The sequence below is a fragment of the Boleophthalmus pectinirostris genome, unplaced genomic scaffold (assembly GCF_026225935.1).
Source record: "Boleophthalmus pectinirostris isolate CB_2022bp ecotype Guang Dong unplaced genomic scaffold, ASM2622593v1 HiC_scaffold_8, whole genome shotgun sequence".
NCBI lineage: Eukaryota > Metazoa > Chordata > Actinopteri > Gobiiformes > Gobiidae > Boleophthalmus > Boleophthalmus pectinirostris.
Window position 1 is genome coordinate 31,067,867 of NW_026571515.1, and position 27,506 is coordinate 31,095,372.

At 38.2% G+C, this 27,506-nt stretch overlaps 3 protein-coding genes and 1 long non-coding RNA gene across 7 annotated transcripts; 3 read left to right on the top strand and 1 right to left on the bottom strand.

The window, feature by feature from the left end:
- Nucleotides 1-51: 51 nt before the first annotated feature.
- Nucleotides 52-14,898, top strand: LOC110164477 (uncharacterized). 2 transcript variants are annotated; one of them, XM_055165701.1, is made up of 4 exons: nucleotides 7,083-8,570; nucleotides 9,073-9,148; nucleotides 12,509-12,650; nucleotides 13,056-14,898. In XM_055165701.1, the coding sequence occupies exons 1-4, from the start codon at nucleotides 8,366-8,368 to the stop codon at nucleotides 14,871-14,873; spliced, it is 2,241 nt and encodes a 746-aa protein (XP_055021676.1). In that variant the 5' UTR covers nucleotides 7,083-8,365; the 3' UTR covers nucleotides 14,874-14,898. The 2 variants fall into 2 exon arrangements, with proteins under 2 accessions (XP_055021677.1, XP_055021676.1); XM_055165702.1 differs by lacking the exons at nucleotides 7,083-8,570; nucleotides 9,073-9,148 and adding an exon at nucleotides 52-133.
- A 644-nt stretch (nucleotides 14,899-15,542) lies between these two features.
- On the top strand, nucleotides 15,543-22,046 carry LOC110164851 (porcupine O-acyltransferase). Of its 2 annotated transcripts, none has more exons than XM_055165704.1 (15): nucleotides 15,543-15,672; nucleotides 16,223-16,360; nucleotides 16,431-16,623; nucleotides 16,703-16,746; nucleotides 16,844-17,025; nucleotides 17,111-17,241; nucleotides 17,317-17,337; nucleotides 17,436-17,450; nucleotides 17,564-17,689; nucleotides 17,780-17,880; nucleotides 18,467-18,543; nucleotides 18,614-18,677; nucleotides 18,748-18,833; nucleotides 18,989-19,099; nucleotides 20,174-21,342. In XM_055165704.1, exons 2-15 carry the CDS (start codon nucleotides 16,225-16,227, stop codon nucleotides 20,273-20,275), a joined length of 1,389 nt encoding a protein of 462 aa, XP_055021679.1. In that variant the 5' UTR covers nucleotides 15,543-15,672; nucleotides 16,223-16,224; the 3' UTR covers nucleotides 20,276-21,342. The 2 variants fall into 2 exon arrangements, with proteins under 2 accessions (XP_055021679.1, XP_020785643.1); XM_020929984.2 differs by lacking the exon at nucleotides 15,543-15,672 and adding an exon at nucleotides 21,755-22,046 and having other exon boundaries at nucleotides 16,225-16,360; nucleotides 20,174-20,277.
- On the bottom strand, nucleotides 21,698-22,138 carry LOC129412319 (uncharacterized). The gene is made up of 3 exons (XR_008633658.1): nucleotides 21,966-22,138; nucleotides 21,846-21,877; nucleotides 21,698-21,767 (listed from the first exon to the last, which is right to left on the bottom strand). It is a non-coding gene; the product is annotated as an uncharacterized LOC129412319 (long non-coding RNA).
- Nucleotides 22,139-22,564: 426 nt separating this feature from the next.
- Nucleotides 22,565-27,505, top strand: wdr13 (WD repeat domain 13). Of its 2 annotated transcripts, XM_020929672.2 has the most exons (10): nucleotides 22,565-22,640; nucleotides 23,166-23,225; nucleotides 23,308-23,539; nucleotides 23,762-23,871; nucleotides 24,007-24,137; nucleotides 24,209-24,516; nucleotides 24,827-25,007; nucleotides 25,146-25,287; nucleotides 25,389-25,507; nucleotides 26,409-27,505. In XM_020929672.2, exons 2-10 carry the CDS (start codon nucleotides 23,185-23,187, stop codon nucleotides 26,591-26,593), a joined length of 1,449 nt encoding a protein of 482 aa, XP_020785331.1. In that variant the 5' UTR covers nucleotides 22,565-22,640; nucleotides 23,166-23,184; the 3' UTR covers nucleotides 26,594-27,505. The 2 variants fall into 2 exon arrangements, with proteins under 2 accessions (XP_020785331.1, XP_055021678.1); XM_055165703.1 differs by lacking the exons at nucleotides 22,565-22,640; nucleotides 23,166-23,225 and having other exon boundaries at nucleotides 23,458-23,595.
- The last annotated feature ends 1 nt before the right edge of the window (nucleotide 27,506 follows it).

The following is a 27,506-nucleotide window of genomic DNA, read 5'->3' on the forward strand; positions in this document are numbered from 1 at the left end:
AATACGTCATCACTTCACAGACATTATTTATCGAGCAGTAGAAACATCGATCAAGACTGCGCATGCTTAAGTTTGTAGCAGAGGGTAAAAACAGAGTAATAGCACAACAAGGAGCTACAACAGCGATCAACAAGTAGGTTAATTAAAATGTATTGTAAAAATGTCTTGTCTTGCCACATTGAATTCGGGAACCGAACGCCGCTGTGTAATATTGTGTTTAAACACCTCCTCTGAACGGGAAATTGCACCTATATGTTAGATAACATATAACAGCTGGCTAACATCAGACGTAACGTTATCCCAAAAGCCCAACAGTGATATAGTGTAATATTCAAAATAGACAGTCTCTAAGTGTTTGACGTTTAACACTGTGAACCCACAACTCATTTTATGTCAACACTGTGTATCAACAACTACTTATTTTACTTTACAGCACTGTTGTAGTTGAAATAACTCTTGACTATGTTGAAATATATCTGGATTTTCTTCACTTTTCTCACAACAACACGATAAATATTGATCCCAAAAATATATTGTTCCAGTTTTTCTATACTGAACAATAAGTTAAGGCAGGCCTACTTTGGTATATAGTGACAAATATCAAATCATGGTCTCATCCTTGTCACAGTCTATTATCGGGGTCATATTGTGATTAAGAATTATTTAGATAATAAAATGTCCACAATAAACAAGAAAATATCCTATCTTTCTGTCTTGTACCTGTAGTTTAGACTTCTCCAAGCATATTTTAAAATTCATGGGAATATTGAAATAAATCAGTTTATTTCAGTCTTCTCTAAAATATTAATACTTCTTTAGTTGTTTAGAATTTGCACATTTGCACTCAGAATCTCAAATCTAGTAACAATCACAAAAAAAAAAAAATCACTGTTCTATTCCTAATATCTAATATTGACACTTTTTCGTATACAACCAATCACAGTGATCAACTTTCACAAGAAGCCAATGACTTTATTTATCTCTTAATAGCAATATAAATACAGTTAAGTGTAAATAAATTTAATCAAATTGAAATTGCAATCAGACTCCAAAAATTGTGACAGAAAATTTTTGCCCATATCACCCACCCCTAATTACAGACATAAGGCATCCATCTAGGAACCAGAGGATAACATGTCATATTGTCCAATGCCTTGGTAAGACACTTCACTCCCCTAATGTGCCTTATTGCATTTGGGAAAGCATCCGGCCTAACAATTTTCCAGAACCCATATGGGACTTGTTTTCTGTGGCAACCCTTGACAAAAAGAGGAGGAATGGAGTGTGATTATTCACTTCATAAGCCAAAATAGTTTTTCTTGTTTTGTTTCTGACAGGTTCTTATTTCCAGATTTCTGCCAGTGGGTAAGAATTGGCAGATAAAAATGAAACCAATTTTTTATCCCATTGCAAGAAATGTAATAGTAATACAAAAATAACAACATAAATCAAGATAAAAATTTGAAACAGATTTTAAAAGAGCACTTTTCTGATGGAATAAATGGCAACTGCTAGTCACATCTTACTGCTTTGCCTGGAATGTTTCACAGTATGGCATTAAATATATGTATCTCACCAAACAAAAAGTTATATAGTGCACCTTTATATCATATTTTTACAGCGTATCTAGGTCTAATCTGATTGGAAATGGAAGTAAAATCAGTGGAGAGTTTTATTACAGCACTTCAATATACATCTTACAGTATGAGATGAGAGATGGTGAAGGAAATGAGTTGATAATTTTCCCAGTGGATTTCTTTATTTACATATCAGATGTGGCAGATGATTGACACAACGGTGCAATGTAATGCGTCTTCCTCTCTGGGGCTTTCACCAAGTTGAAATGAAAATTATAGCGTTTTATTGCTCATGATCATTCCAGTAAGTGCTGACGCTAGTGAGATTTTCCTCTATGAAATCTGGACTACATCAAGGCAGGGCTATACTCTGAGAGTTCTGTCCTCTGATAGTTCAGTGTAGAAGGCATTGGCCATTAAAATGTAATAATTTGTTGGCCTATTTGTTGATTGCTTTGTTAGCAAGAAAGCAGAGTCAGGTGCTATTAAAATTATAGCATTTTGGGGGGTTAACACAAAACGGTAACAATGTGTGAATGTTCTAGCTCTGTACATGCAATATAGCCAACCTCATAACATGAAAACTGTGATGATAAGGCTATAATGTTTCTCTCCCATAATACTTAAAGGGGCATTATATATTATTTTTGGTAGAACATTGAGATGTTTCTTCCACACAACAGCAATCTCCATGGAGACAAACAGGTAACACCAAGTATTTTTAGACAATAAATCGCCTGTTATCGAAGAATAGATTAAACCATGGTCAGTGAGAATTCTGCCATGCATTTTTTTTTGTGTAGCCACACAGGTAGTCCAGCAACAGCTAATCACTGCGCTATATCACCATAGCAATGGGTAAACAAAAGAGAAAATTTTTTAGGAGGGACTAGCTTCAACTAAAACAGAAATATTTGAACATCCACAGACAGCCAAAAGGTTGCTAGATTTAAACTATTTTCAGTTGGTGGGACCATGGTATAATTAGATTCAACAGATCAGAGCAGTGCGTTACACTGTTTTATCGTTTTACTGTTTTACAGTTTCACTAGACTCCATGTCAGTGCATTAAAAAAGTGTAAAAAAAAAAAAAGGCATTATGAAAATTAAATTGTCCACTAAGTCAACTAAATGAGTTTTAGTTTCTCTGTTGTTTCTTTTATGAAACCAAAATGGCTTGTTTTGATTTATATGTATCTGTTTATCTGCCATTGTGTCCTTGGATCTGTCAGTTTCTTAAATTCCGTTGAAAACAGCACAACAAAGAAGTATCAATAATTTAACAAGCCTGTCTTTAAAACCCAGTGGATGAAATAAAAAGAAAAAGCATTTTAAATTACTATGTCTCATGAAGCTGGCTATCAAGTGGGTCCTGTAAGGTCCTTCTGTAAATGAATGGCTGTTCATACTGAGAGCAGAGCAGGGAGGAGATGGGATGGGCAAGTCTCTTGAGGATGCTTCAATGTTTTCAATCCACACACGTTACATCTCAATCTCTAATTCTCACCTTGTGGTAAAGACAAGGGATAGAGGTGCATGGATAAGAAGGAGAGAGGGCTTATGTTAAGAAACAAAAGGGATTTGAGAGGTGAAAGCAAAGGGGGTATGGAGTGGGTGTCGATTTGAGCCATGCTAAGGGGAGGAAGATTACCTGAATGACAGAGAGGGGCAGAGAGGGATAGAGAGGGGCAGAGGGGGGCTTAGTAGAGCAGTCTAATTAATGGATTCGCTAATGCCCAGGCTAAAACATGGAGTCTTATTAGAATACAGCAAACCAGTAATGTGCTCTCTGCGTGAAGGCTGGGAATACTGCTGTCTACATTGGTAACAGCACGGTCACTAGGGTGGATTCAGGAGGCCTAGCTAATATTGACTCTGTATCAGAATATGTCAATACGTTTGGACAATTCGCAATTAATACACAGGATATTGAGAAGGAGGTCAATGAACTACACAGAGAGGAACACATGCATAGCTGACTTTTTGCTGACAGTCTAAAAACATAAACATGAATGATTTGTTAATGGAATATGCAAATAAAAGTATAAATATTTTTTTCTGGAAAATGGTGGTTGAGCCAGAGGTCAGTAATTTAATTCCCACAAAAGGAGAGCATGAGTCAGTTAAAAGAAAAGGCTTTGGTCAGAGAGTAAAAGTATGCACAAACACATTAGCTAAGGTGGCAGATGTGCTTTGCCTATGGAGAGAATAACAGACCATTGTCAGTTATGCCAGTCTGTGAATTAGATCGTGAAGGTCTATACCAACTGCAAAATTACCAATACCAGTAACTGACCTACCAGCTCTACTAACTTCAGTTACCAAACACACATTTCAAAACATCAAATATTTGAATCAGTGTTTGCCTATTTACAATTAATTTAACAAAATGCTTCATTAAAACCCACAACAAGAGCTAAATTAATTTTCAAAAGTGATTTTATGACCATGTAATTGATGATACAACCACCCCCAGGGCATCTCCAGATTTACAACTGTGCTCTATCTCTGCTGACTTCTAGGATCAATAAACACTATATCATTCAGCGCTGCATGTTTTTAATAATCAATACAAACATGTTTCACCGGTGAGCCCCAGGGACTTGTGCTTTCCCACATATGCACACCTTGATGCACTGCCATGAGAGCAGCTTTGAGAGGAATCCCAATAATTCCCCTCCATCTCTGCCTGCGTCTGATCTCACCTAATCTGATCCCTGATGACTATCCCAAGTCTAAACGTTGCTTTACAGACAACCAGCTTTAATTCAACTTCTTCACATCACTCTCTATGGCAGCTAGTGTCTTCATATCATGTAAACAATTAAAAAAGCCTTTGTAGTTTGCTGCAGTGACTTTGAAATGCAAATTGTGTATATGTGTATGTATAAACAATGGGGATATGAAATGCATCAGTCAGACATGATAAACATAGAAATAAATAGCTTAAAGGAATAAAATATGCCTTACTGTTGGAAATGATGCTTGGCAATATGAGTAATTATCTAGCCAAAAATACTGTTAATGAATTCTTTGAATTTTGTCCTTTTTGAACAACAGAGTAGAGGAAAAATGAGGCTTTCCTGTTGTGTTCACTCCCCCTTGACACTGCTGTGATTCCCTGGACTGTCGGACACAGAGAAGAGACACTTTTGTCCTGAGGGCTTTTTCTTCTCAAACTACCCTGACACAGGATCTGCTGATCCTACCTGACCAGTTGTCCTGTTATGCTGCACTCAGACCTTTGACTCAGACACAAAGGCAACTGAGAATTTGTAGAATTTACCTTGGGATCTATAGAGTATCTATCTATCTATTTATTTGAGCCCAGTTTATATGCATATAATACATATAGTTATAACATTTCTGTAATATGCCAGAATTATCCAAGAAAAAGTTTTTTTTGCCTCTATCTGTTTAGTCCCAGTTTAATACCAATTTTGCTATGTGTGTGCAATCGAATGCACACTTTTTCCATGGGTGAAACTGAAATCTGTACTTAAGTGGATTTGCTTCCACTTTGATTGAGTTAACATTGTGGGTTTCTGTAGATGTTGGAGAGGCTGTGAGCCATCTGCATCAGGGCAACTGTGGCTCCAGAAATGGCTCAAAAGAGTAAATCAAAGAAATATAAAATGCAATGAAAAGGATAGATTTGGCACAGGTTGCATGTCCAAAATGTACAGAAACAATGCCATAGGCTGTGACAATAGATGTTTTAGTAGCATAATCCAAATATGGATGCAAGAATGGCATATAGTCCATTCTGAAAAAAAAACAATAATTTGTTTTAAACCAGTTCAATAGTAGCCAATACATAAGCGTCTTCCATTTTAACAATAACCACATGCCGCCCAGGTGTTTTGGAAGACAGAGCGACTCTTCCCACACACTCCTGCATATTTGCCCCAGGCCCAACCAAATCAATATATCATTAGCTAGTCTCTGCACTCACTCACCCCCACCCAGAAAAACACCCCACCTTATACTCAATTCTACCCACAATTCTCTAATCTTTTATGCTTTTTTACCGCAACTCTGCACCTCCATCACCCCATTCAAAACCAGTAGAAAGGAATCAAGTGACTGCATTTTAAGCCTTGACAGGTATAGGGAGAGATTGAAATATGAAATAGGGGTTCTTGATTTGGGGGAGGGGTAGCTGAACTGTAGGCTGGCTGCTTGCTTGCTTGCTGTGAGGGTGAAGTGTAATTGCCTTCTGTAGTGGTTGGACCCCTTTTACCAGACTGGTGGCAGGGAGGACATCCTTAATGCTTGAATTGTTCCATATATAGTACACGGCTGGCTGTTGTTTTGTCTGTGCACGTAGCAACAAGCCCGGGTGTCAAGTAAACTGGAACACGTGATGTGGGAGCTTGATAGGTGACATGGATGGCTAGTAAATCAATACTAATCAATACTAAAACTAGGACAAAATGTGATCATTCAGAATAGCTTTAGAATTGTCTTATCATTTCTTACCTCCTATCTTATTTAACAGTATAAGTCTACTTGGTATCATTGATAAAATAAAATATATTATTTTGTGTTAGATGTTACTTTCTATTGCTTAAGTAAGGATAATTTTTGTATTGGTAATTGGTATCAGGTATTGAGCTATTCCTCAGTAGAGACATCGAGAAAAGTAAGAAAATGTAATTGCGAAGAGATTTTGCAATTACAGTTAGATTTTTTAATTTAAAATGAATTCATGGTGCACATTAAAACAGGTCCAGTAACCTTTGAGAGGTGACTAATACAAGAATCAGATGCATTTTAGATCTTGCAGTCTAAACTACAAGGTTAGCAGGTTTTATACTAAGACCCCATAGAGGCAGGATTTGTTGTTTCTTAGGAAGCAGAAACTAGGAAATAACATCAGATTCACGGCCATTTGTTTAATTTTGCAGCAAGCTAAAACAGGGCAAAATTTCCATATTATTTAACTATAGATTTATTTTTACAGATTCTTCCTCATCTTTGCCTAAAATAGAAATTCTCTACAGGCCAACCCCGCCCTGTTGGTTTATACAGCGATACTCTTCAATCATTTTCACTCCAGTTAGAACTCTATGACAAAGGGTGAAGGAAAGGGTAATTAAAATATGGATATAGCGCAGTGAACACATCCACTAGAAAGTCTATTCATATGCATAGAAATGAAAGAAATGGAATGTGCAATACAACTTGATTGGATTTTCCTCAAGCAGGAAATAGACAACTTTGATAACAAAACAGACAGTAGCTTCCTCCCTCATCTCTTGCACAAACAGGGACCATAGAGCTTTGACACAGGAATATAGATACTGCCACTTCAAAAAGGAGATCAGATATGTGAGTGTATCATAGGACTACCGCAGAGAGAAGGGGACTGGGAAATCGGGGCGGGTGCAGATGGAGGAGTCACCTTGAGGAAAGGAAGGAGGGAGGGAAGGGACACAGCAGCACTGCCTAGTTATTTCTTTTCAGGTCATCCATGTGTGCATACAGAGTGGTATTTATAAAGAGGGAAACCAAGTGCTCTGTGGAAACTATAGACACAGGCCTAGCACACTTTCATCATCAGGAATCAAATTTCAGTGACTACTGCGGGAGAACATATGCACATTTTATACATAAACTAAACTGCCTGAAACAGCAGTAAACACTCTTTTCAGGTGAGCATTTTTTTGTTTTGAAAATTGCTGTGAATTGCTGTGTGTGAGAAGGGGAGGCAGAAAGTATAATTATTTATTATTTGGAATTACTAAGGGAACAGTCTAAAAATAAAGTCGAACATCTGCACTAAATACCCAAACAAATGTGATAGTGTAACTGGGCTCTATACAGTTTTTAAGCCACTATACAGCAGTGACATCTCTTGGTCAAAAGCCTCAATAGCAATAGAGGAAGGAAACTACTGAGTTAAAGGTTAAGCCTCAAAGGAAATTCAATGAGATTCATGTGTGTGTCAAGGGCACTTAAAGCATTAGTAGCTCCCCAGAAAGTAAACTTTGATTGATGTAATAAAAACAATGGGAGGCAATGGGGCAGAATATGTGGGTGTAGGTCAGAAGGAACAAATTACACAAAGGTGTTCACTATAACACAAAGGTGCTCCAGAACAGCATAAAGGACTTAAATAGTGTAGTGTAACCTACCTTATAGACAGCAAAGACTGAGACAATCAAATGCAGGACAATGTGGTAACGTTCTTTGGAGGACAGGACATCACAGCTGAATTTAAAGAATGAAAATTAATGTTATGCTCAAAATCCAATGTTTATATGGCATAATGCAAGAATTCATATGGTATGGTAAGTAGGCTTAAATAATGACTAATGTAGACGAGACATACATGGCCTATATCATACCACTTTTGATGTAATCTTGTGCTTTGCTAATCATTTATGCTCGTTTGTTCTTATAAGCCCATCGTACTACAGAACTTAATTTGTTTCAGTTACCTAATCAGTCAACTCTACAGTCGGGATTCCAGGCGAATTTCAGCCACAGGTTTCATTCTTTCCAGTGCCAGCGTGTTCATTTTGAATATTATAACAACACATATTTTAAAAGTATAATTATTAGACAGACATGCAAACAAATCCGTAAATTAAATTTATCTATCTATTTATTTATTGTATTTGCTTGCCGCTGTAGGGGCTAGCACATGATTTGGTCTTTAGACGTCGAGGAGGAAATAGCCAATCACAGACGTTCATTGGCTGCGTACGACGGAAGTCAACATTTAGCCACAGTTAACAAAACTTCCCTCTTAGCCAAATCCACACACGAATGCTTTTAAAATGGCTGATTGTTGTATTATTGGCTGTGACAACAAAGCAGCAAAACGTGGAGAAGTAAAATTTTACCCATTACCCACCGCTCAAAGCTCACGGCCGTTTAAAGTGAAGCGACGTCGGCTTTGGTTGGAGGCGATCGAGAAGGCGAATGGGACCACGGAGGGATTGGGCCATGATTCTCAAATATGCAGCGCACATTTCGTTTCAGGTAACCCCATGGATCTATTAAAATAACAGGTAGCCCAAACAGCCAATGTAAATAAGGAAATCAAAATTTTAAATCATACATTTTCTAGTATAAAGCTCAACATAATAAAAACCCTTGCTTAAGTAACTTACTCATAACTCACTATCCACCTCTAGTAAACAAATCAAAAGAAATATTAGTAGATGAAATATAGACTAGAAAGCATGCATAAAATAAGGTGTTAAAAACAGAAAGTAATTTGACAGAATTCAAAATATAGAAATAAACGGAAATATACTATATATAATATATTATATATTGCTGAGTTGAATGTAGTAAAAGAAATATATTAATTACACAATTAGACAACTGATGTCACACAATCTACACACAAAAGATTATAGTGACCTTTACCATTGCCGTTACGATAAGGGTAACCTATAGAGGTGAAGTTTATGCTTTCAAACTGGAACTTCCTTAACCCATTACCTTGAATTGACCAAATCTGCTTTGCATTCCACAGGACAAATGTCCCTTGAAATGTCCGACCAAGACTTTATCCCATCTGTATTTCCCAAGGAGCACACAACAAAGTCAAGGCAAGTCATAAATATAACTTGATAACAGCTTCAGCGACGATTATAACAGTGTACCAACCAATAAGGCAATATTATTGGTTAGAACAAAAGAGTCAAATAAATCCTTTAAATCATTTGAATTATTTTTCTAAAACCCATGAAAATGACAGATAATAGCATCCCAGTGGCATCAATTTTGATTCTAGCAGTTCATATATTAGTGTATATATTATATTAGACTATCAGTATTAGGTGCATTCTGCATACATATAGACCTAGTATCCCAGTTTAGACTTGGCTTTCTTGGTTGTTGTGTTATTGTTTCTTTATTTTTGGTTTGCACAAAAAAATGAAAAAAGAAAAAACACTTCCACCCTTGTTTTGAAGGCGCATGTCTGTCCACAGACCTGAAATGTAACTTTTCTCTTGAAGGGTCTACCACCTTGTCTCTATGGATATATTCTTACTTAATTAAATCATTTTCACATTATCTGCAGTACCACCTAAAGAAGACATCCTAAATATAACTACATTAGTTCCCTTTGTCCAGGTTTTTCTGCTGACTTTTAGACTTTTAGTTAGCTTTACATTACCATTATATGCAGCACTTATACTTGCAAACATCTTGCTTATAAAATCTGTTCTCTGTAAGTAAAGTTGGATTGGATGAAGGATTTTTGCAATATGTGTGTGAATGAAACAAAATACAACTAGGATATGTTTTTGATGTGAAAACTACATTAGTACATGGGCAAGCCCTAATAATTAAATATGGATCATTCCTCGCCAAATCTCTGAGTGTCCCCACTCAATCATCTCAGATTTGACAAAAAAATTTCCAGGAGGTTCACACACTTTCCAATAGGAAAACTCCCAAATTTTAGATCCCGACTCCTTACACTTTTGTCATTAAAAATATTTTGTCAATTGACCTGCTTTGATCAGAGTTTTCTGAGGAGCTACTTTCAGATTGCTGTATCTAAAAAACTATTTAAGGTCACTCCTTCAAATTTTCAAGGGTAAAATTTGGCAAATGTACTTGTAGAATAGTAAGTAAGTAAGTAAGTAAGTAAGTCTTTATTTATATAGCGCTTTCACAGACATTTTCTGTCCACAAAGAAGCTTTACAGAGCATTATTCAGCATTATTCATTCAGCATTCATTCATACAGCATTATTCATTCGCTCTATACCCTGGTGATGGTAAGCTACTATTGTAGCCACAGCTGCCCTGGGGCACACTGACAGAAGCGCGGCTGCCACGCCACTCGGCGCCATCGGTCCCTCCGACCACCACCATCACTCACACACACACCACTTTCATACTAGGCAATGTGGGTGAAGTGTCTTACCTAAAGACACACAATGATTGAATTGATTGTATTTAACTGACCTTGACTAACAACTGTTTCTGGAGACCTGTAGCATGTTTTGGGTTTTTTACATTCATAATGAACAAATAGTTTATTAAGATGATTTAGGCTTTGTAAAAATTAGGTACAGGACCCTTAACTCTTTTGTTCTTTTGGAAGACTCCTACTAGCCTGATTCATCAGCCAGTTTCACTTCGTAGAAACCGTCTGACCTCGCAGTGTTAGAATTCATTCACTCGACGGTAAACGGGTACTTTTTTCATTTAACCAATCGCTGCTATTTGGTCATGATGTATGTAATGCAATAACGTCTTTCTCCTTGATAAAATTCACTAAATATTCTTTTTATTCTAGCTTTAAATCCTCAATCTCGGGAATCGTTGACAACACAGAATATATGGCTCTTTGCTGTAGGGATGGGCATGATAAATCGATTAATCGATAATTGATCATTAAGAATTTCATCGATTACGTTAATTTTAATCGACAACTCGAATGTAGGTTGCTGTGCGTAACGTGACCAAGCAGGGGTCCGTACATGTAGCTCTCTGCACTCAGAAGGAGCGAGACACAAACAGTCGGTCAGTCTGCAACTCAAATGCGTATTTAACGATGACTTGTGCAAGAAATTCCACGCTTTCCGTTGCGTTCGGGACAAGTGTGAGTCCATGTGCACAGTGAACAAAGCAGCACATATGTTTCGGTGTCCAGTAGGAAAAAGTTTTGCCAGGTGAGAGTCGCGCAATGTTGATGACGAGGACCCACCTCCTACCCTCCGTACGGTGTCCTGGTTTTGACAAACGCAAATATGGTCACGCTAACCTGTATTCCACTGAATCATGTCTTTTAATCCAACAGAAGTTGACCGCATCAGCGCACAAGAGCTGTAGTTTTATCTTCGCTTAGTTTCTGCAAATTAGCGATGCGGTTTTAAGTTTCGTTTTTGTGAGAGTTACGCAAAACTGCGTTAAACACATTATAATCTCAAACGGATTGATGTGGCTCTAGAGTCGTTACGGTTTATATGTCATAAAGTTGAATTTATTTATGCAGATTAGTAGTGCAGATAGTAATAATAATGATGATCATTTTAATATAAACACGTTAATGATTAATCGATAATCGATCGTTAATTCTTCCGATGATCGATTAAGAAAATTTCATCGAATGCCCATCCCTTCTTTGCTGAATGGCTGGTGCCTAAACTTGTACTTCCGGGGTGTTTGCAAACCGTCTAGTACAGGGGTGTCAAACTCATTTTGGTCCGGGGGCCGTATCCAGTTTACTTTGATCCCAAAGGGGCCGGATCAGAAATCTCATGGCATATAAACCCCAAAAATAGCAATAAGTGCAGAGAAACACAAATCTATTACAGAAATCTTTTTTAATTGATGAACTCTTTCTGTTACAAAATATTATAATATTATGAACAACCTGAAACTTTAAGAAAAATGCAATTTCAACACAACATTTTAAAAATAACTTGTATGTAAATAGGAATAAGTCAATTTTTCTTGTAAAATCCTGCACTCAGCTCCACTTTTCTCATGTTGGACATTTTGTTGATGAGGGTGTCACGGTCAACAGTCAAAACGATCGTCCTTTAAGAGCGTTTTGGAAAGAGACAAGTCTGCTGCTCTGGTGGGAGGGGCCACGTACAGAGACGCTGGAGACGTTGCTGTGATTTAATAGAAAATATAATTTAAATATTTTAGTAGAAAATCAGCCGAGGGCCAGATTAAAGGTCTTGGAGGGCCGGATCTGGCCCCCGGGCCTTATGTTTGACACCTGTGGTCTAGTATATTCCAATTTCTGACTTAGTTGCTGGAGAGAAATGAAATTGAGCGGAGGCACTAGGTGGCGCCAGCTTGGCTAGACTCCTACCAAATAAATTGACAATTGAATATGATACAGAATAATAACTTTAGTAATTATGTACTTTTTAGATAATACATTTTCACCTATCTTTAAGTTGTTTTTTTTAATTTTCTCTTTGTTTGCTTTTTTAGAAGGCAGACCTTGAGACCACGCCCAGGTGTACGTCCTGAATCCCCCAAAGTGACACCAAAAAAACGGAGACCAGTTAATGAGAAAGTCAGCCTGTCCAGCAATATTATTTTGCCTGAAAATAATTATTGTGAACCTTTGGAGGTATGGAACCAGCTTTGTCATTATTCTCTCTTTTAAATGTGCATTATATTACTTGTTTGCATTATTACTGCTTGTCTCCCTAAAGTTGTAATTGTTTTGTCTTAAATGTTACACACTATGGCATTACTTTATCTATATTGAATTGATTTAATTTCAAGTATTCTTATTGCAGAAATATACATTAAAACAGGCATTCTTATTGTGAGCCAGGTCTCCGTCAAGTCAAATTGCCACACTGTGGAACATTATAGGCAAAGCAGTAACCATGGAGACAAACAGTTCCAAGTTACTTTGTGCATTTTTGATTGTGTTGTTGTATTCTGTAATTGTAGTTACAGTTACAGTATTCCATGCATGGTTTTCATAAGTTCACAAAAGGAGTTCTTTCTGTGCTTATTTTTACAGGATGAAGGGGTAATGGAGGAAGATGTAGTGAAGAAAGAAGTAGTGAATGAAAAGGTATCCAAGGAAGAGCCACCCAGTAGTGAAGAAACTATAGAATATGTAAAACTCAAAAAACCCAAGTTGGAGTTGAAGTCTATCGTTGATTCTGGTCACTTTCGATGTGAGGTGTGTAATGGTCTATTCTCCACTGGCCAAGGGCTTGTTAAACACAAACAACTCCATGAGCAAGAATGGTCTGATGAAGATGAAACTCTGCCCTCAGTGTCTGACTTTATGGTAAAGAGTGAATTTTTTGAAAAAGCAAATGCAGTGGAGGAGCCTTCATTTCAATGCAATATGTGCAGTCGATCATTTCCAACCACCCATACCCTGAAACGGCATAAACTTTTGCATGTTCGAGATGCCAGGAAGTGCACACTGTGTGGGACAATGTTTTGTAAGAGACATAATCATATTGTTGCCCAGCCACAGATTTCCACAGAAACTAATTTTGAAGATGATGAAACAAATAATATGAATGAAACGGCAGAAAGCCTGACGCTAACATCAAGTGACGGTGATGATCTTGATGAAGGTTTAGAGCTGCTGCTAAACTCTGATAGCCCAACACTGGAATCCATAGTAGCTACACAAGAACAACTCGAATCACCAGCTGATCTACTGCACAAAGATGCCCCAGCCATTACTTATAACCCACGGAAACCAGGCCTTCTTACAGCATTCAAGTCCTTTTTAACCAAACACAAGCCTTCTGACGTTAAACCAAAAAAATATATTATTGGCAGGTGCCAAAGCATGATGGCTACGCAAACTACTGCCACTTGCACTAATGCTATTACTACTACTACTACTCCTATTATAACTCTTACTGCCCCTATTACTGCTATTACTCCTCCTGTTACTTCTATTACTCCTCCTGTTAATGCCCCTATTTCTACTGCTACTCTCCCTAAAACTACTGCCAGTACTGCTATTATTATGACTTCCACCACAGGCATGATATCCAAGCCAGTGTCAAAACTGTTCAGCAAAACAGATGGTTTGACAACGTCTACAAAAACTATAACCCCTCAACCTGGAAAACCTGTTATTATTGTACCCAGGCAACAGCAGCTTCATGAACCTTTTCAGAAAATGGAGCAATCTACTGTCTGTCTGTCTTTTTCCAAGCCACTACCAACCAACGTCATACAAGAGTTCATGACGTATATTAGCAAAAATGAGAGCATGAAATCAACAACACCACGACTTGTAACTTTTACTACTAAACAAGATCAAGTAATAGCCAAGCAGGAGACAAAAGAAGTTACCTCCATAATCAAACTTGAGCCATCTATAACTCCTATTACAACAACTCCTTTACCTGAAAAATCTGTTTCACTTCCAAAACAGGAAAAAACTACCTATATGATCACCACTCAGCCAAAGTCAGATCTCAAAACTACTCCTCAAATAATGAAATCTCCCATTCAGAAACCATCCATTCAGAAAACTCTACTTCCAAAAAAGACTTCAGCTGTTCCTTCTGTTAAGCCTAAAATCAAACTCAATAAAATCAAGCCTAAACCAACAGTGCAAGCCCTTTACCAGCGTCCTTATGTTCATGGATCCCAGCCACCTTCACCGGAGCCCATCTTTGCTAAGATTAAGAGCGGGCCTTGGGATTCACCATTTCCAAATTACCCCAAAGATTTCGTCCAGCCACACCTGCCCCAGACTCCATTACTACCGCCCACACTACAGATGTTCTCACCACAGCTCCTCACATCTGCAATGCTCGAGGTGGAAAGAAACTTTGAATGTATTTTGAGTAACTGATGCTTGCTAGATGCAAAACACAATCAAAGAATGACTTGATTACCTTTCACTACAAATACCATCAAAAAGATTTTTTTTTTTAGTTTTATAGTTTTAAGGAGTTTCTGTTACACTGGTCAAAACTTGTCATGTGTATGTTCATCGTTTATCACTAGAATTTTCAGTGCAACTCGCAACATGGCATGAAAGTTTAAAAGAGATGCTGCTGTTTTATGTTTACAATAAGACATTTCTTATAGATGTTGATCTTTATATTTTGTAATAAACAGGTCTATTTGTTTCATGGCAGTGTTATATTAACCTTTGCTATATAAATGAGTACAGTGACAAATCAGTACAATGAAATAGTATACCGTTTTTAATTGATGAAAATATAATGATAACGTTTGAATAGTTGATTATGCTGTGTACAAGTTTGATCGCAGACAACTGCATCATTGCACCGGTTCACGCTGATTATCTATCCAGCTTCCATGGTCCAGCTGCATGCTGTACGCGTCCTATTGGTCTCGTGCTACTGAAAACCAAAGCAACGATTCGTCAGATTACACGTCACTCACAGCCACCGACACAGTTCATTGGCTTATGTCACGACGCAGAAGAATCTGATTGGTCGCAACATTTACGCATGGTGCTTTGGGTGACTGGAGAGTGGTGCTGATGCTGTGACTATGGGAGGCTTCAAGATAAGCATCATCTGGACCGAGTGAGCGTAAAACTCGACGGTACGACCCAAAACAAGCGGAACATAAGGAAAACAGGAGAGCGCGGTGAGGAGGCCACAACCGCGGCTGGTACGGTAAGTCTGTGTCCTCTGAAAGAACCACGCTCCAGGCGTCCAGTCAGCCAGAGACATGGGGGGCTGGGAGAGCTTCACTGTAAGACTGCAAATCCGGGTGACTGCGCTAAGGTTATAGCTAACATGAGTGTTACTGCTTAAGTGCTATGCAGTTATTTTGTACAATTTAGGCAACTTATGGTTTTAGCTGTTTTAGTGAAGCAGAGCAAATAGTCCATAGCTTAATAGAGCATGATTTGCCATGCAATTGTCTATACTGTAACTACAGGCCACTGTAACAGTAGCAGCCTTTGTTGACATTTTACTAATGGTAAACAATATACAGACTGATCTGTCGGCTTAAAAATAAGCGTGCATAACGTTAGTAGGCTACGTGGGACTTTTCATAGACTACTGCTGAGCATCTCACTGAAGTTGTTTCTACCTTGGGAATTGACAGAAGGGCATTCGTGGATGTGCATCACCTGCTGTTTTCATTCTGTGTACTGGCAGAAATAAGCATATATAGCTATATTTGCTCTAACATGGCCCTCCTGTCGTTTGAACCCAGGGATGGGAGTTTTTAGCCGACAGAAGTTCTTTGAGGAGCTTGCTCAGGGCTGTTTGCTGCCCACAGCTCAGCAGGGCCTGGAGCAGGTATGGCAGCTGCTGCTGATGTGCTCGTTATGTCGCCTTCTCTGGATGTTGGGTAAGTGCAGCCTATAGGCCCTGTTTTTTTCTCTCTTTGTCTTTTAACTTGTCCCTTCCCTCTTGGCCAGGCCTCCCCTCCTTTGTCAAACACCTGAGTACAGTGGCTGCAGGCTTTTACACGCTCTACCTGTTCTTTGAGCTTCATATGATCTGGGTGGTGCTGCTCAGCCTTCTCTGCTACCTCTTCTTATTTTTGTGCCGACACTCAACTATGAGAGGCACATTTCTCTCCATCACTGTGCTTATTTACCTACTTCTGGGGTAAGATCGCAAAGATAGAACTAGACTGTCAACTTCACAGCTACACATCTAAGGTGTTTCTATTGTTTTCTTTCCTTAGAGAGCTACACATGATGGATGCAACCAATTGGCACAAAATGAGAGGTAGGATAGTACTCAGTTTTGAACATTGAATCTAGACAACAGTTGATCACACCATCTTCACACACAATGAATAATCGTTTTACATTCTTCTCTCTAGGTTCACAGATGGTGGTTGCCATGAAAGCGATTTCTCTTGCCTTTGATTTGGACAGAGGGGTTGTTTCCAGTGTCCCATCACCTATTGAGTTCATGGGGTACATTTACTTTGTAGGCACTATTGTCTTTGGCCCCTGGATCAGCTTCAATAGCTACAAAGAAACTTTAGAAGGCCGTAAGCTGGTAAGTGTATTTCAGTGTTTATTTTAAGAAGATGTCATTTAATTGTCCACAAATTATTAGATTGTTTTCCATTTCTGCTCTTCAGAGTTTATCATGGCTTTTAAAAGTTTGTTTAAGCTGGGTGAAGAGCCAAATTTGCCTTTGCGTTTCCAACTGTGTGGCCCCATATCTCTTTCCATATTTTATCCCTGTTTATGGAGACAAGCTTCTGCGAAGGTAAGAGGCATGCTTGAGGAGACAAATGTGTTTGTAATTTCTTATATGTCAACATCTACAATGTTTTCCTTACAGTAAAAAGAGGAGAAAGATTAGGTAAATATTACACATGCTTGTTTCTTACACATCAATAATCATTTTATTCTATTAATGGAACTCATGTTGAATTGATTTCTTTTCTGCCTGATTTTCAGAGGGGCAGTGACAAAGTAAGTGATTGTTGTACAGGCTGAAAAAATCCTTAGTTTGTTATAAGCATAAATAATGGCTCAGAGGACTTTGTTTCTTATAATTTTTTATTATATTTCTGACTCTTCTTTAGGTGGCTCCTTGCCTATGAGAACACACTATCCTTCCACTTCAGCAACTATTTCGTGGGCTACTTGAGTGAAACTACTGCCACACTCGCAGGGGCAGGTTTTACAGAAGAAAAGGAGAATTTGAAATGGTCAGTAAATACAATCATCACACACACAAAAAAGTATATGAGTTATATTTCTAATCAAAATTTGCCTAAATATCTTTTTTCAATACCAAGGGATCTGGCAGTGTCAAAACCTTTAAATATAGAGTTTCCTCGATCAACAGTAGAAGTGGTTACCTCATGGAATACACCAATGTCCAACTTTCTCCACACCTGTAAGTAACCACTGATTCATATGTGATGGCATTCCACTGATATAACATTGTGATTTTACACTTATTGTCAGTTAATGCTCAACAAAAATACTGTTATAATTCATTCACACACATTTAGATTAGATATAAGGGTACTCACTGTTATTTACTGTTATATATTATTTTATGGCAGATCACAATTGACTCTATTTAGTGTATGTAATATCTTATGTTTTTATCCTACAGTCATAGGTACACTATGTAACTTTTCTGATGGAGGGTACATCACCTGCTTGTCTACATGGAGATGTTATGCTTTGAATAGAATGTTATGCATTAAACTTACGTATTTCAATGGAAATAACCAAGTTACATCACCAGAGCAAGTTACAGATCAGCTCTGCAGAGAGATATTTTTTGGGGAAAATAAAAATGTCTGTAATGAAATGCAAGATAGATACAATTAATCACATACCGTGGATCAATACAACGTAATAACATCATCATGGAGACTGTAGATCTGCTTCCAAAAGTTACACAGTGCACCTTTAAAAATTTGATTTGATTTGACTATTGTAATTCAACATGCTTATTTTTTGATCCACAGATGTGTTTAAAAGCGCTCTTAAATTTGGAACTTTTACTGCCGTCATGATAACATACATTGCCTGTGCATTATTACATGTAAGTACCATTTACTATAATGCAAAATCATTTGTATCCTTGTATATATCAATAACTGATTAAATTTCAGGGTTTAAGTTTTCATCTTGGTGCTGTTCTCATATCTCTGGGTTTTATTACATACATTGAACATGGTGAGTGTGATCTCAGTGTGATTAATTTTATTACAAATGCGATTATAATATGGTTTGGCATGTACTGTAGTATTACGTAAAAGACTTGCAGATGTGCTCAATGCCTGCGTATCATCAAGGAAGTGCCAACCAAACTGCCCACACAAGAACAAAAAGGTAGGTTCTTTTCTCACTATTACATTTTATTAGTGCAGAAGATATTTGATTGTTATGCTGCTTATGCAGTTGCTCAGCAACTGTTCTTAACAAATCATTTGACCATAAAGCAACAGAAAAAATCAAACTTTAGAATTATTTTGTTGTTTCTGCAGAACCTCTGGGTGCATATGATAAACTTAGTTTTCAGCGCATTGGCCATTCTTCACATGACATACCTTGGCTCTGTGTTTAATTCCAGTGTGGACTTCATGGAGGAAGATGAGGTGAGGTTAACATTCATGGAGTGAGCATTATTGGATCCATATTAGTCTTTAAGTAAAACTATTCTTCAGCATTACAGTTGAAACAGTATAAATGGCCCAGTCAGCCAAGAACGTAAACATCTCCACTACAAAGACACATGGGCACAGGTCTTATCTCCCCAAGTTCAGATGGGCGTGATTGACAGGTGGCTTAGCCATGGTCCTTCTGTTACTAAAAAAATCTACTAAAAAGATGGCTGCTCATGCGTATCTTTCCAAGACTAATTTAAGACAAGATAATCTTTTAGTGTTTTAGAGAAATTTCTATTGGGACAAGGGTCCACCACATCCAAAAAAGACAATAGACCCTAGTGTACCCACTTCACAGAGCAGCCTTACACTTGCATTAGTGTGCATATTATAAATAAAGCATTACATTAGGACAAATTAACCATGAAAAATGGCACCTTACTTTAAGCTTTAAATAAATAAATAGGCAGAGATATACTGTGCCTACCCTAAGCTTACATTAGTGCATTAGTTATTGCACATACCCCAAAGGTCTTAACATGTGCAGTAAGCAGTGACACTCCCACAGTTCTACATATGTATAGATATATTACACATTTCCCAAAGGTCTATGTCCCTATAAATAGTCTATATTCCCTAGTGGTCATAAATCAGTGCATACCATTATGATAAGGGGACACTTTTGTAAATAGGTAAGGTCTGTTGTACATTTAGTTCCACTATTTACTGAAATATTAAAATTTTATATTTTGAATAATATTGTGAAAGTTGCTAAAAAATAAATGAAGTTTCAGCTTTTCAGCTAAAGAGAAGTTTTGGCTTTAATCAAGAGTTCCATCAAGTTCAATGAACTAAACAATGAAATCAGTTTGTGCAATAACATCCTACTCCAGTCCTTTCACAATAAAATAATATTTTGTGTGTGAGATATAAATCCCTTGTGTCTGCCCCTATACTATTTTTGTTTTAGGTTCTCTTGAATATCTTAATCAGTACATTGAAGCCTGTAAGTGAAATTTGTTATATTCTTGACTTACAAAATATTGTTCTTACTGCCCCCTTCAGGATGATATCACCCATCACACCATTCAGCGCTGGTCAGGTTTGAGCTGGATGAGCCACTGGTTAACATTTGGAAGCTGGATTTTGTACCGGCTCATTTTGTGAAGGTGAACTGAACACACTGAAATTAAGCAAGCAATAATGCCACAGCTTTTTCTCCATTGTGGCCTAGTGTGAGAGAACATCAGGATACTATTTCATAGAACTTAAGTTGTGGACAATGATTTTGATAAATTAATTACCCACTCCACCCCTTTTTTTTCTTATTACACTCTTTTTTTATTCAAGTCACAGTTGTCAAGCCCTTATGTCATGACAGCAGTAACCAGTGTCTCACTGTGAGTCATAATCAATTCCAATCAGCATGAAGAAGATCAGCTATAGACTCCAGACTGTGGCAGATCATTAAAAATCTTAAATTTATTTTTAACAGGACTTTTTGTTTGAGCATGAGAAAAGTTTACTCTGGAAAGATTAGAGCACAATGAATACAATATTTTATACCATTAAGAGTTATAAGTATGAAGTAGAAGAGAAAAATGTTTTAATATATTGTGACTGAATGGTGTATTTCTAATGTTTTTGTGGATACTTTTATCTCAAACAGTTAAAATAAGAGGGACTAAGAGTGAAGCAATGGCGATTCATACAGTATTTACTTGTTTATATTTAAATCACATGCTGCTTGTATTATACAACATTATTATACACTACTTTAGGCTTAAACACCGAAAATTACATATATTTTAACCACTGGCTTGAAGTTCTGATACAAATGCTGTAATTTTAAATGTTTTATTAGAGGATTAGTCTCCACTACAGAGCCAATATGTCTAAATCTATTTTCAACCCTATTCTGATATATATGTCTTTTCCCTGTAAATGTGAATGCACTGACACACTTGTAATATTTTTATAAAAACTTTCAAACAAACACATTCCTCCTGTTTTTGCCAATGAACACGGGGTTTAATGCAGAAAAACTCTTTTTGCAGTAATAAATAGTTTATTAAATTATTTACATGAGTGCGACTGTCACACAGTCATTTTGCGTGAGTAGGGGAAGGACTGCATCAGAATAACAGACTAATTAATGATGTTAAATCTGGAGTCTGCTTCAAAGCATCAGCCAGTGGGGACAGAGAGGGGACAGAGGACGACAGATGTGATAGATGGAGATCAGGTTACTTCATGCCTCTAAGAGCTGAACAGATGCTGTTGTAGACCTCACAATGGGCCAGTGTACAGGCGAATGGCAGCAGTGCATGTGGGAGGGAGGGTGCATTCAGCCTTGTCGGCCCCGAGGACCTCCATGTTTACGACGGCAGGACCCCAGCAGAGTCTCCAAAGCCATTTTCACAAACGCCTGGAAGTTATTGCTTCTCTCCCTTCGGCTGTCCTGCGAAGGGATGACACACAGACAGATAGCTTCACTGGCAACCACAGCAGCCCTTGCACTTGCTGCCATGAGCTGGTGCAAGACAATTTAAGAATGTTATGTTATCTTTAGTTCATATAAATGTTTACCTCCTTGCTTCTTGCTATCATCTCCTTTCTGATCACCTTTCTTTGGCTGTTCTTTAGGACTCTGAGGTGGCTGTTAACAGAATGATGTTTGGTAAATAGTGACCACAAAATGTAAGCGAATTATTCAGTAAATAAATAATGCCCATACCTTGGTAGTTGACTTCTTGTCCGACTTATTACCTGTCACAAGGTAAAACATTACATCACTGATGGTTTTCTTTTACAGATATTTTAGACAAATTAAACACATGTTTTTTCCTGGATTTACCTTTTGTTCCTGGCATTTTGGCTGTGCTCCAGAGTCTGTGCTCTTTTTTCAAATGCAGTGCTATGTGTGGTGTTCACCTCGGTCATTTATGGCCCATGCTTGTGAATGGGTCTGACACCGGGGCCCCTTCCAGAAAGAGCAACATGAAAAAGCAAAGAGCCCCGTCAGCTGAGCAGCACACCCCACAGCCCGGCAGGTCTTTGCTGAGGCAGGCGAAAGCTCCCAGCTGACCTTGTAATACTGCCATTGTGAACCCACTGTGTGCATACCTATTGTCTCTGACAAGAATGGCATTTCATCATGTTATAGATTTAAAGTGATCAATATGAATTTGTTGTCCGTTTTTTTTTTTTTTTATTATTATTTAAATGAATTATGTTGAATGATCATTTTCATAATTTATTATAGGCTTATTTTCAAGGCACTTAACGCACTTTACATCAAGGAACCACTCACATATTACACACGGGTGCACACCACGAAAGGCGAGGTGGGTTAAGGATTCAACAACAGTATATAGTATCTGTGAGTGCTGTAATCAGCTTTTGGGCCAGTCAGGGGATCTGGTGGTATTATTATTATTATTATTATTATTATTATAGAGTACGAGAGGGCGGTCACTTCCTGGTCATGTGACCTGTCAACAGAAGCAGCGATGGAGAGAAGCTAAGGAAGGTGAGCTACATTCTGTTAAACAATCGAACAGTTTGGTTTTCCTTCATAACAGTTGTCTTCTAAAAATTCAACAAACATGAAACTGAAAAAGCAATGTAATATATTCGAGCGAATTGGTCAATTACTGCAAAGAAATCGCCAGTAGCATTCAAGCTAACATTTATTTGGTAGCTAACTGTTAGCCTAGCTAAAGCTACTACGAAGGGTTGTTTTTTTTTTCCTCTAGCAGCAACATGTCACATAAATAAAACTTAAGGCTTACATCTATAAAGGCGGTAGAAAGAGCCCAGTAAAAAGTGCATTTCATGAATGCGTTAAACAGATTAAACAGGATTCTTAAGATTAGATTAATGTGGTGTCATACATCTGGGTGTGATCCAGTTTATTTGAATTTTGAGGGGGATGGGTTGAAACACATACTAGTGTATTTGTTTAGTGAGAATTATCATGATTTGATTTTTGGTTTGGTTGATTCAAATACACACGTGGTTTAGTCATAAATTGATGAGACATTCCTTTTGTCAGAAATCCCTACTCTTGTGGAATGGCAGCAGTTTGGCAGCAGGTGTTGGCAGTGGATGCAAGGTGAGGCATAGTTTGCAACATAAGTGAATCTGTGTTAATGTGTATTTGACTTACATTTTTTGTTATAATTTTCTCTTTGCAGGTACAATGCATATCGCACACCTACCTTCCCACAGTTTCGAACTCAGTACATCCGCAGACGCAGCCAGCTGCTCAGAGAGAATGCTAAGTGTGGCTATGAGCCCAGTCTGCGCAGACAGTACCTGAGGCTGCGCAGTCAGCTGTTGGCCCTGCGCTACGGGCCCCTGTCTGAGCAGAGCAGCTTTAGGGCCAGCAGTGTGCGCAGCTCCCGCACCACTCTGGATCGCATGGAGGTCAGAGCCAGTCACACAAAACCACAGACGGTGTTGGGGAAATACTTACTTTTATGGTGCATATACCTTTTAAAAACTAAATTGAATTCTTAGGAAAAGCTTTTATATCATCAGCAAGAGGACATTTTGCACACCTCATCGGGTTGAGAAGCACAGGGAAACTACACACACAAAGACCACACATTCAAGCATCATGATCATTTATATATTTTTTCCTGTCAGGACTTTGAAGAAGACCCTCGTGCCCAAGGGGCCCGTGGTCACCGCCGATCTGTCAGTAGAGGCTCATACCAGCTCCAAGCCCAGATGAACCGAGCAGTCTATGATGAGAGGTACAAATAGCAAAGGACTTTGGTAGATTATTTAAATGCAGTACACTCCACGTGGGTGCCTAAAACATAAAATATGGTAAGGTATATTAAACTTTCTTTTCAAAGTTGTTCTTTTGTGTTTTTTGCTTTTTGAAGACCTCCAGGCAGTTTGGTACCCACATCAGTGGCGGAGGCCAGCAGAGCGATGGCAGGGGACACAACTTTGAGTGAAAACTATGCCTTCGCTGGCATGCATCACATATTTGACCAACATGTGGACTCTGCTGGTGAGTGTTTAATCAAGACACTATAATAATGAAATTGCATTGAGATTTAAGGTTTTACTTATATGTTTCAGTTCCTCGTATACAGTTTGCCAATGATGACAAGCACCTCCTTGCTTGCTGCTCACTGGATGGCAGCTTGTCGATTATGACACTGTCTCCGCCTCCTCCCAGTGTCAAGGTGACTCTAAAAGGTCATGGAGGTCCTGTCACAGACTTTGCATGGTCCCTAAGCAATGACATCATTGTTTCCACATCCCTCGATGGCACTCTGCGCATTTGGAACACAGAGGATGGGCGCTGCATTCGAGAGGTCAGAGATCCTGAGTCCAGTGAGCTGCTCTGCTGCACCTTCCAGCCCATGAATAATAACCTCACTGTGGTATGTCAAACATGTCTAACAGCACAGCAGAAGGTTTTAATGGCTTTATCCCTTATACCCATGCCATGCACTGCTGTAAACCACCAAAAGTGTGATTATGTAGTAATAAAATGTCGAGATTGTTATAATTTCTTATGTGCAGTGGTTTAAGAAGATGTGGCAACTGTACACAAATACCCGTATCTGTTATTATGATTACTGATTATTATTATTATATAATTATATAACTAAGGTTATATATATGTGATATGAATCCTTGTTTAAGTAGTTACTTATACATTAAAGCCTCACAGATTGTCGTGCTTTGCAGGTGGGAAACAGCAAGCACCACCTGCAGGTGGTGAACATCTCCACTGGGAAGAAGGTGAAGGGGGGCTCCAGTAAGCTGACAGGCCGCGTGCTGTCGGTCTCCTTTGATGCTCCGGGGAAAATCCTGTGGGCGGGTGATGACAGAGGAAGCATCTTCTCCTTCCTTTTTGACATGGCCACAGGTTGAGTCACACTGTTTTTATTTGGCAGCGGGCACAGTTCACTGCAGCAGAATATAAAAATACTCGTGAATGGAGTGTCTCTGGTGGAGGGGCTGACCAGTGAATGTGTGTGGGCCTGTTTGTGCCTGTCCCCCACAGGGAAGCTGACCAAAGCCAAGCGCCTGGTGGTGAGCGAAGGCAGCTCCATCTGCAGTATCTCTGCTCGCTCTTGGATTAGCCGCGAGGCCAGAGACCCCTCCCTGCTGGTCAACGCCTGTGTCAATAAGCTACTGCTGTACAGGTCAGCCATGAGTGCCTGCTTTTGTAGTTTCTGCTTCCAAGGGTTGTTACATAAGAAAAAAAACACTTTTATGATTATTTTTTGTATAATTTTCTTTATAGGGTAGTGGACAATGAAGGAACACTACAGCTAAAGAGAAGCTTTCCAATTCAACATGGCTCACAGCTTGTTCATAGCATTTTCTGCCCTCTAATGTCTTTTAGACAGGGGGCTTGTGTGGGTAAGAAGTTATTTAAGCCTCATGCTGCAATTTTTGAATTGAAATTTTATCTATGTTGTATTAAAATATGCAGGGCATTCAATTATGCCATTAGGGCGACTCAAGTAAAAAAAAAAAAATATTGTTTTTATTGTTCCAACAAAATTATACTTCTCTCAAGTCTGAGAGAAATCTCTTAGGATTAATATTTTTTTCACCTTTTAGAAAAAAAAAGACTTCAAGCAGGCATTCATTTGCAACCAATGTTTCATCTAGACTTTAATCAAACTCACCTTACTTGACTTTTCTCTGCACTTGTTCCCTGCAGAGATATGCTCTCCATGTGTCAACGTGATTCAGTATGTTATGTCATGTTATACCCGGTAAACATAGCTGCCATGTATAATGAATGTACAGAGACTGAGCGAAGACCAGGAAAATCATGCTGTGGTTGTTTTGACTATTATTTTAATTTTTTATTTGGAGCTGTGTGATACATTAACACATTAGCTTCTGTGGTCAGGATCAGTAGAGGATTATTTGTACATCATTATGCTTTTATAGATTTTGGAATGTCTCTTTTAATCTTTAATTATTAATATTATTGCTTTGCTCAGTTTCAGGCGACATCACAACACTACTGTAGACTTGTACTTCTAATGAGGAGACGGTCATTTCTTAATAGTCATGTATCCAAACCGCTATTAAGGAACAATTAAGCTTGTCACTAAAACTGACTGTTAAAATTTGGAATGCAAACCTGGGTTTTCCTGGCTTTTGTCTTAAAGATACCACTAGTACTGGCTCCTAACCCCATCTGAGAGTAGGTCCTTATGTAAGGAAAGAAAAACAACTTGTTGAGTATTTGGAGTACAAAATTATTTCCTTTTCATCTTTAAATTCCCCTTTGGTTTCTCTACAGTGACTGGCAGCGAGGATGGCTGTGTCTACTTCTTCGATGTGGAGCGCAACACTAAAGCGATCGTGAACAAGTTACAGGGCCATGGGGGACCAGTTCTGGACGTGAGCTTCAACTGTGACGAGAGTTTACTGGCTTCTGCAGATTCCACTGGCATGGTCATCATCTGGAGACGGGAACAGAAGTAACCACACCAATAAAAATATGCTGCTGCTAGGTAACTGTCCAGTTCATTCAGTTCATGATCTAGAAGTTGATGTCATAATTTCAGATGGAGAGCTAAGGTCTTAATCTATGGGCAGTTCATTATTTTTAAAAGAAATATCCTAACAGAAAGGTCACAATTGTTGTACCAAATATTTTAGTGTTATGACAAAATGTCCTTTCAGTTTACAACAATCACACCTTTGTGGCTGAAAACTGCTCAGTTAATTTGTGCTAACAGGAAAGATCGATTTAGGTATCCTGTGGTTAGATCCAGTAACTAGTGAGATATTAACCATAAACCAAATAATGTGTGTTTCAACATTTAAAGGCATTTCTTGCAATAGGACTTACTTTTTAAACTATGGGCTCTTAAAATTGATATGACATCACATGAAAACCAACCTATAGCGAGTCAATTTTCACTGGAATGTTACACGACTGCTTTTAATGTGAAATACCATGATAATTAATGAGTGCAATCAGGTAGCTTTGTGTCTAAGTGGTGGGCGAATTCATTCATTCTTATTGTGAGATCCTATGCATGACATTTGACTGAATTTAACAGACTGAAGAGCTTACAATGGAATATTCTTTAAAAACGTATCTTTCAAACACTAATGCACATTTTGGCTTGGATCTCATCATTATTTATGTAACTGTTATTTATGCGTGATATGAACTGTAGTGATTGCCTTATTTTACTTGTCCTGCTTGCCTGTTCTTGTTAAAACCATGTGCATGACCAACTGAGTCAATGAAGAAACCAGCTGGTCATGAATGATAAAAAGGTTGGTTTAGAGGTTCAACTATATTTCATGTGTGTTTGGTTCATGTTGTTGTTGCAGAATCATAATTTATTTGATGCACATTTAAAATAAACTACTGCAACTGTCT

Coding starts and splice junctions, on each gene's coding strand:
- LOC110164477 (XM_055165701.1), top strand. CDS start 8,366: ATGGCTGATTGTTGTATTATTGGCTGTGACAACAAAGCAGCAAAACGT. Junction 9,149..12,508: donor GAGCACACAACAAAGTCAAG/GCAAGTCATAAA, acceptor TTGCTTTTTTAG/AAGGCAGACCTTGAGACCAC. Junction 12,651..13,055: donor ATTATTGTGAACCTTTGGAG/GTATGGAACCAG, acceptor TTATTTTTACAG/GATGAAGGGGTAATGGAGGA.
- LOC110164851 (XM_055165704.1), top strand. CDS start 16,225: ATGGGAGTTTTTAGCCGACAGAAGTTCTTTGAGGAGCTTGCTCAGGGC. Junction 17,026..17,110: donor CTTTAGAAGGCCGTAAGCTG/GTAAGTGTATTT, acceptor TCTGCTCTTCAG/AGTTTATCATGGCTTTTAAA. Junction 18,678..18,747: donor TATTACATACATTGAACATG/GTGAGTGTGATC, acceptor CATGTACTGTAG/TATTACGTAAAAGACTTGCA.
- wdr13 (XM_020929672.2), top strand. CDS start 23,185: ATGGCAGCAGTTTGGCAGCAGGTGTTGGCAGTGGATGCAAG. Junction 24,517..24,826: donor TGAATAATAACCTCACTGTG/GTATGTCAAACA, acceptor CGTGCTTTGCAG/GTGGGAAACAGCAAGCACCA. Junction 25,288..25,388: donor AATAAGCTACTGCTGTACAG/GTCAGCCATGAG, acceptor TTTTCTTTATAG/GGTAGTGGACAATGAAGGAA.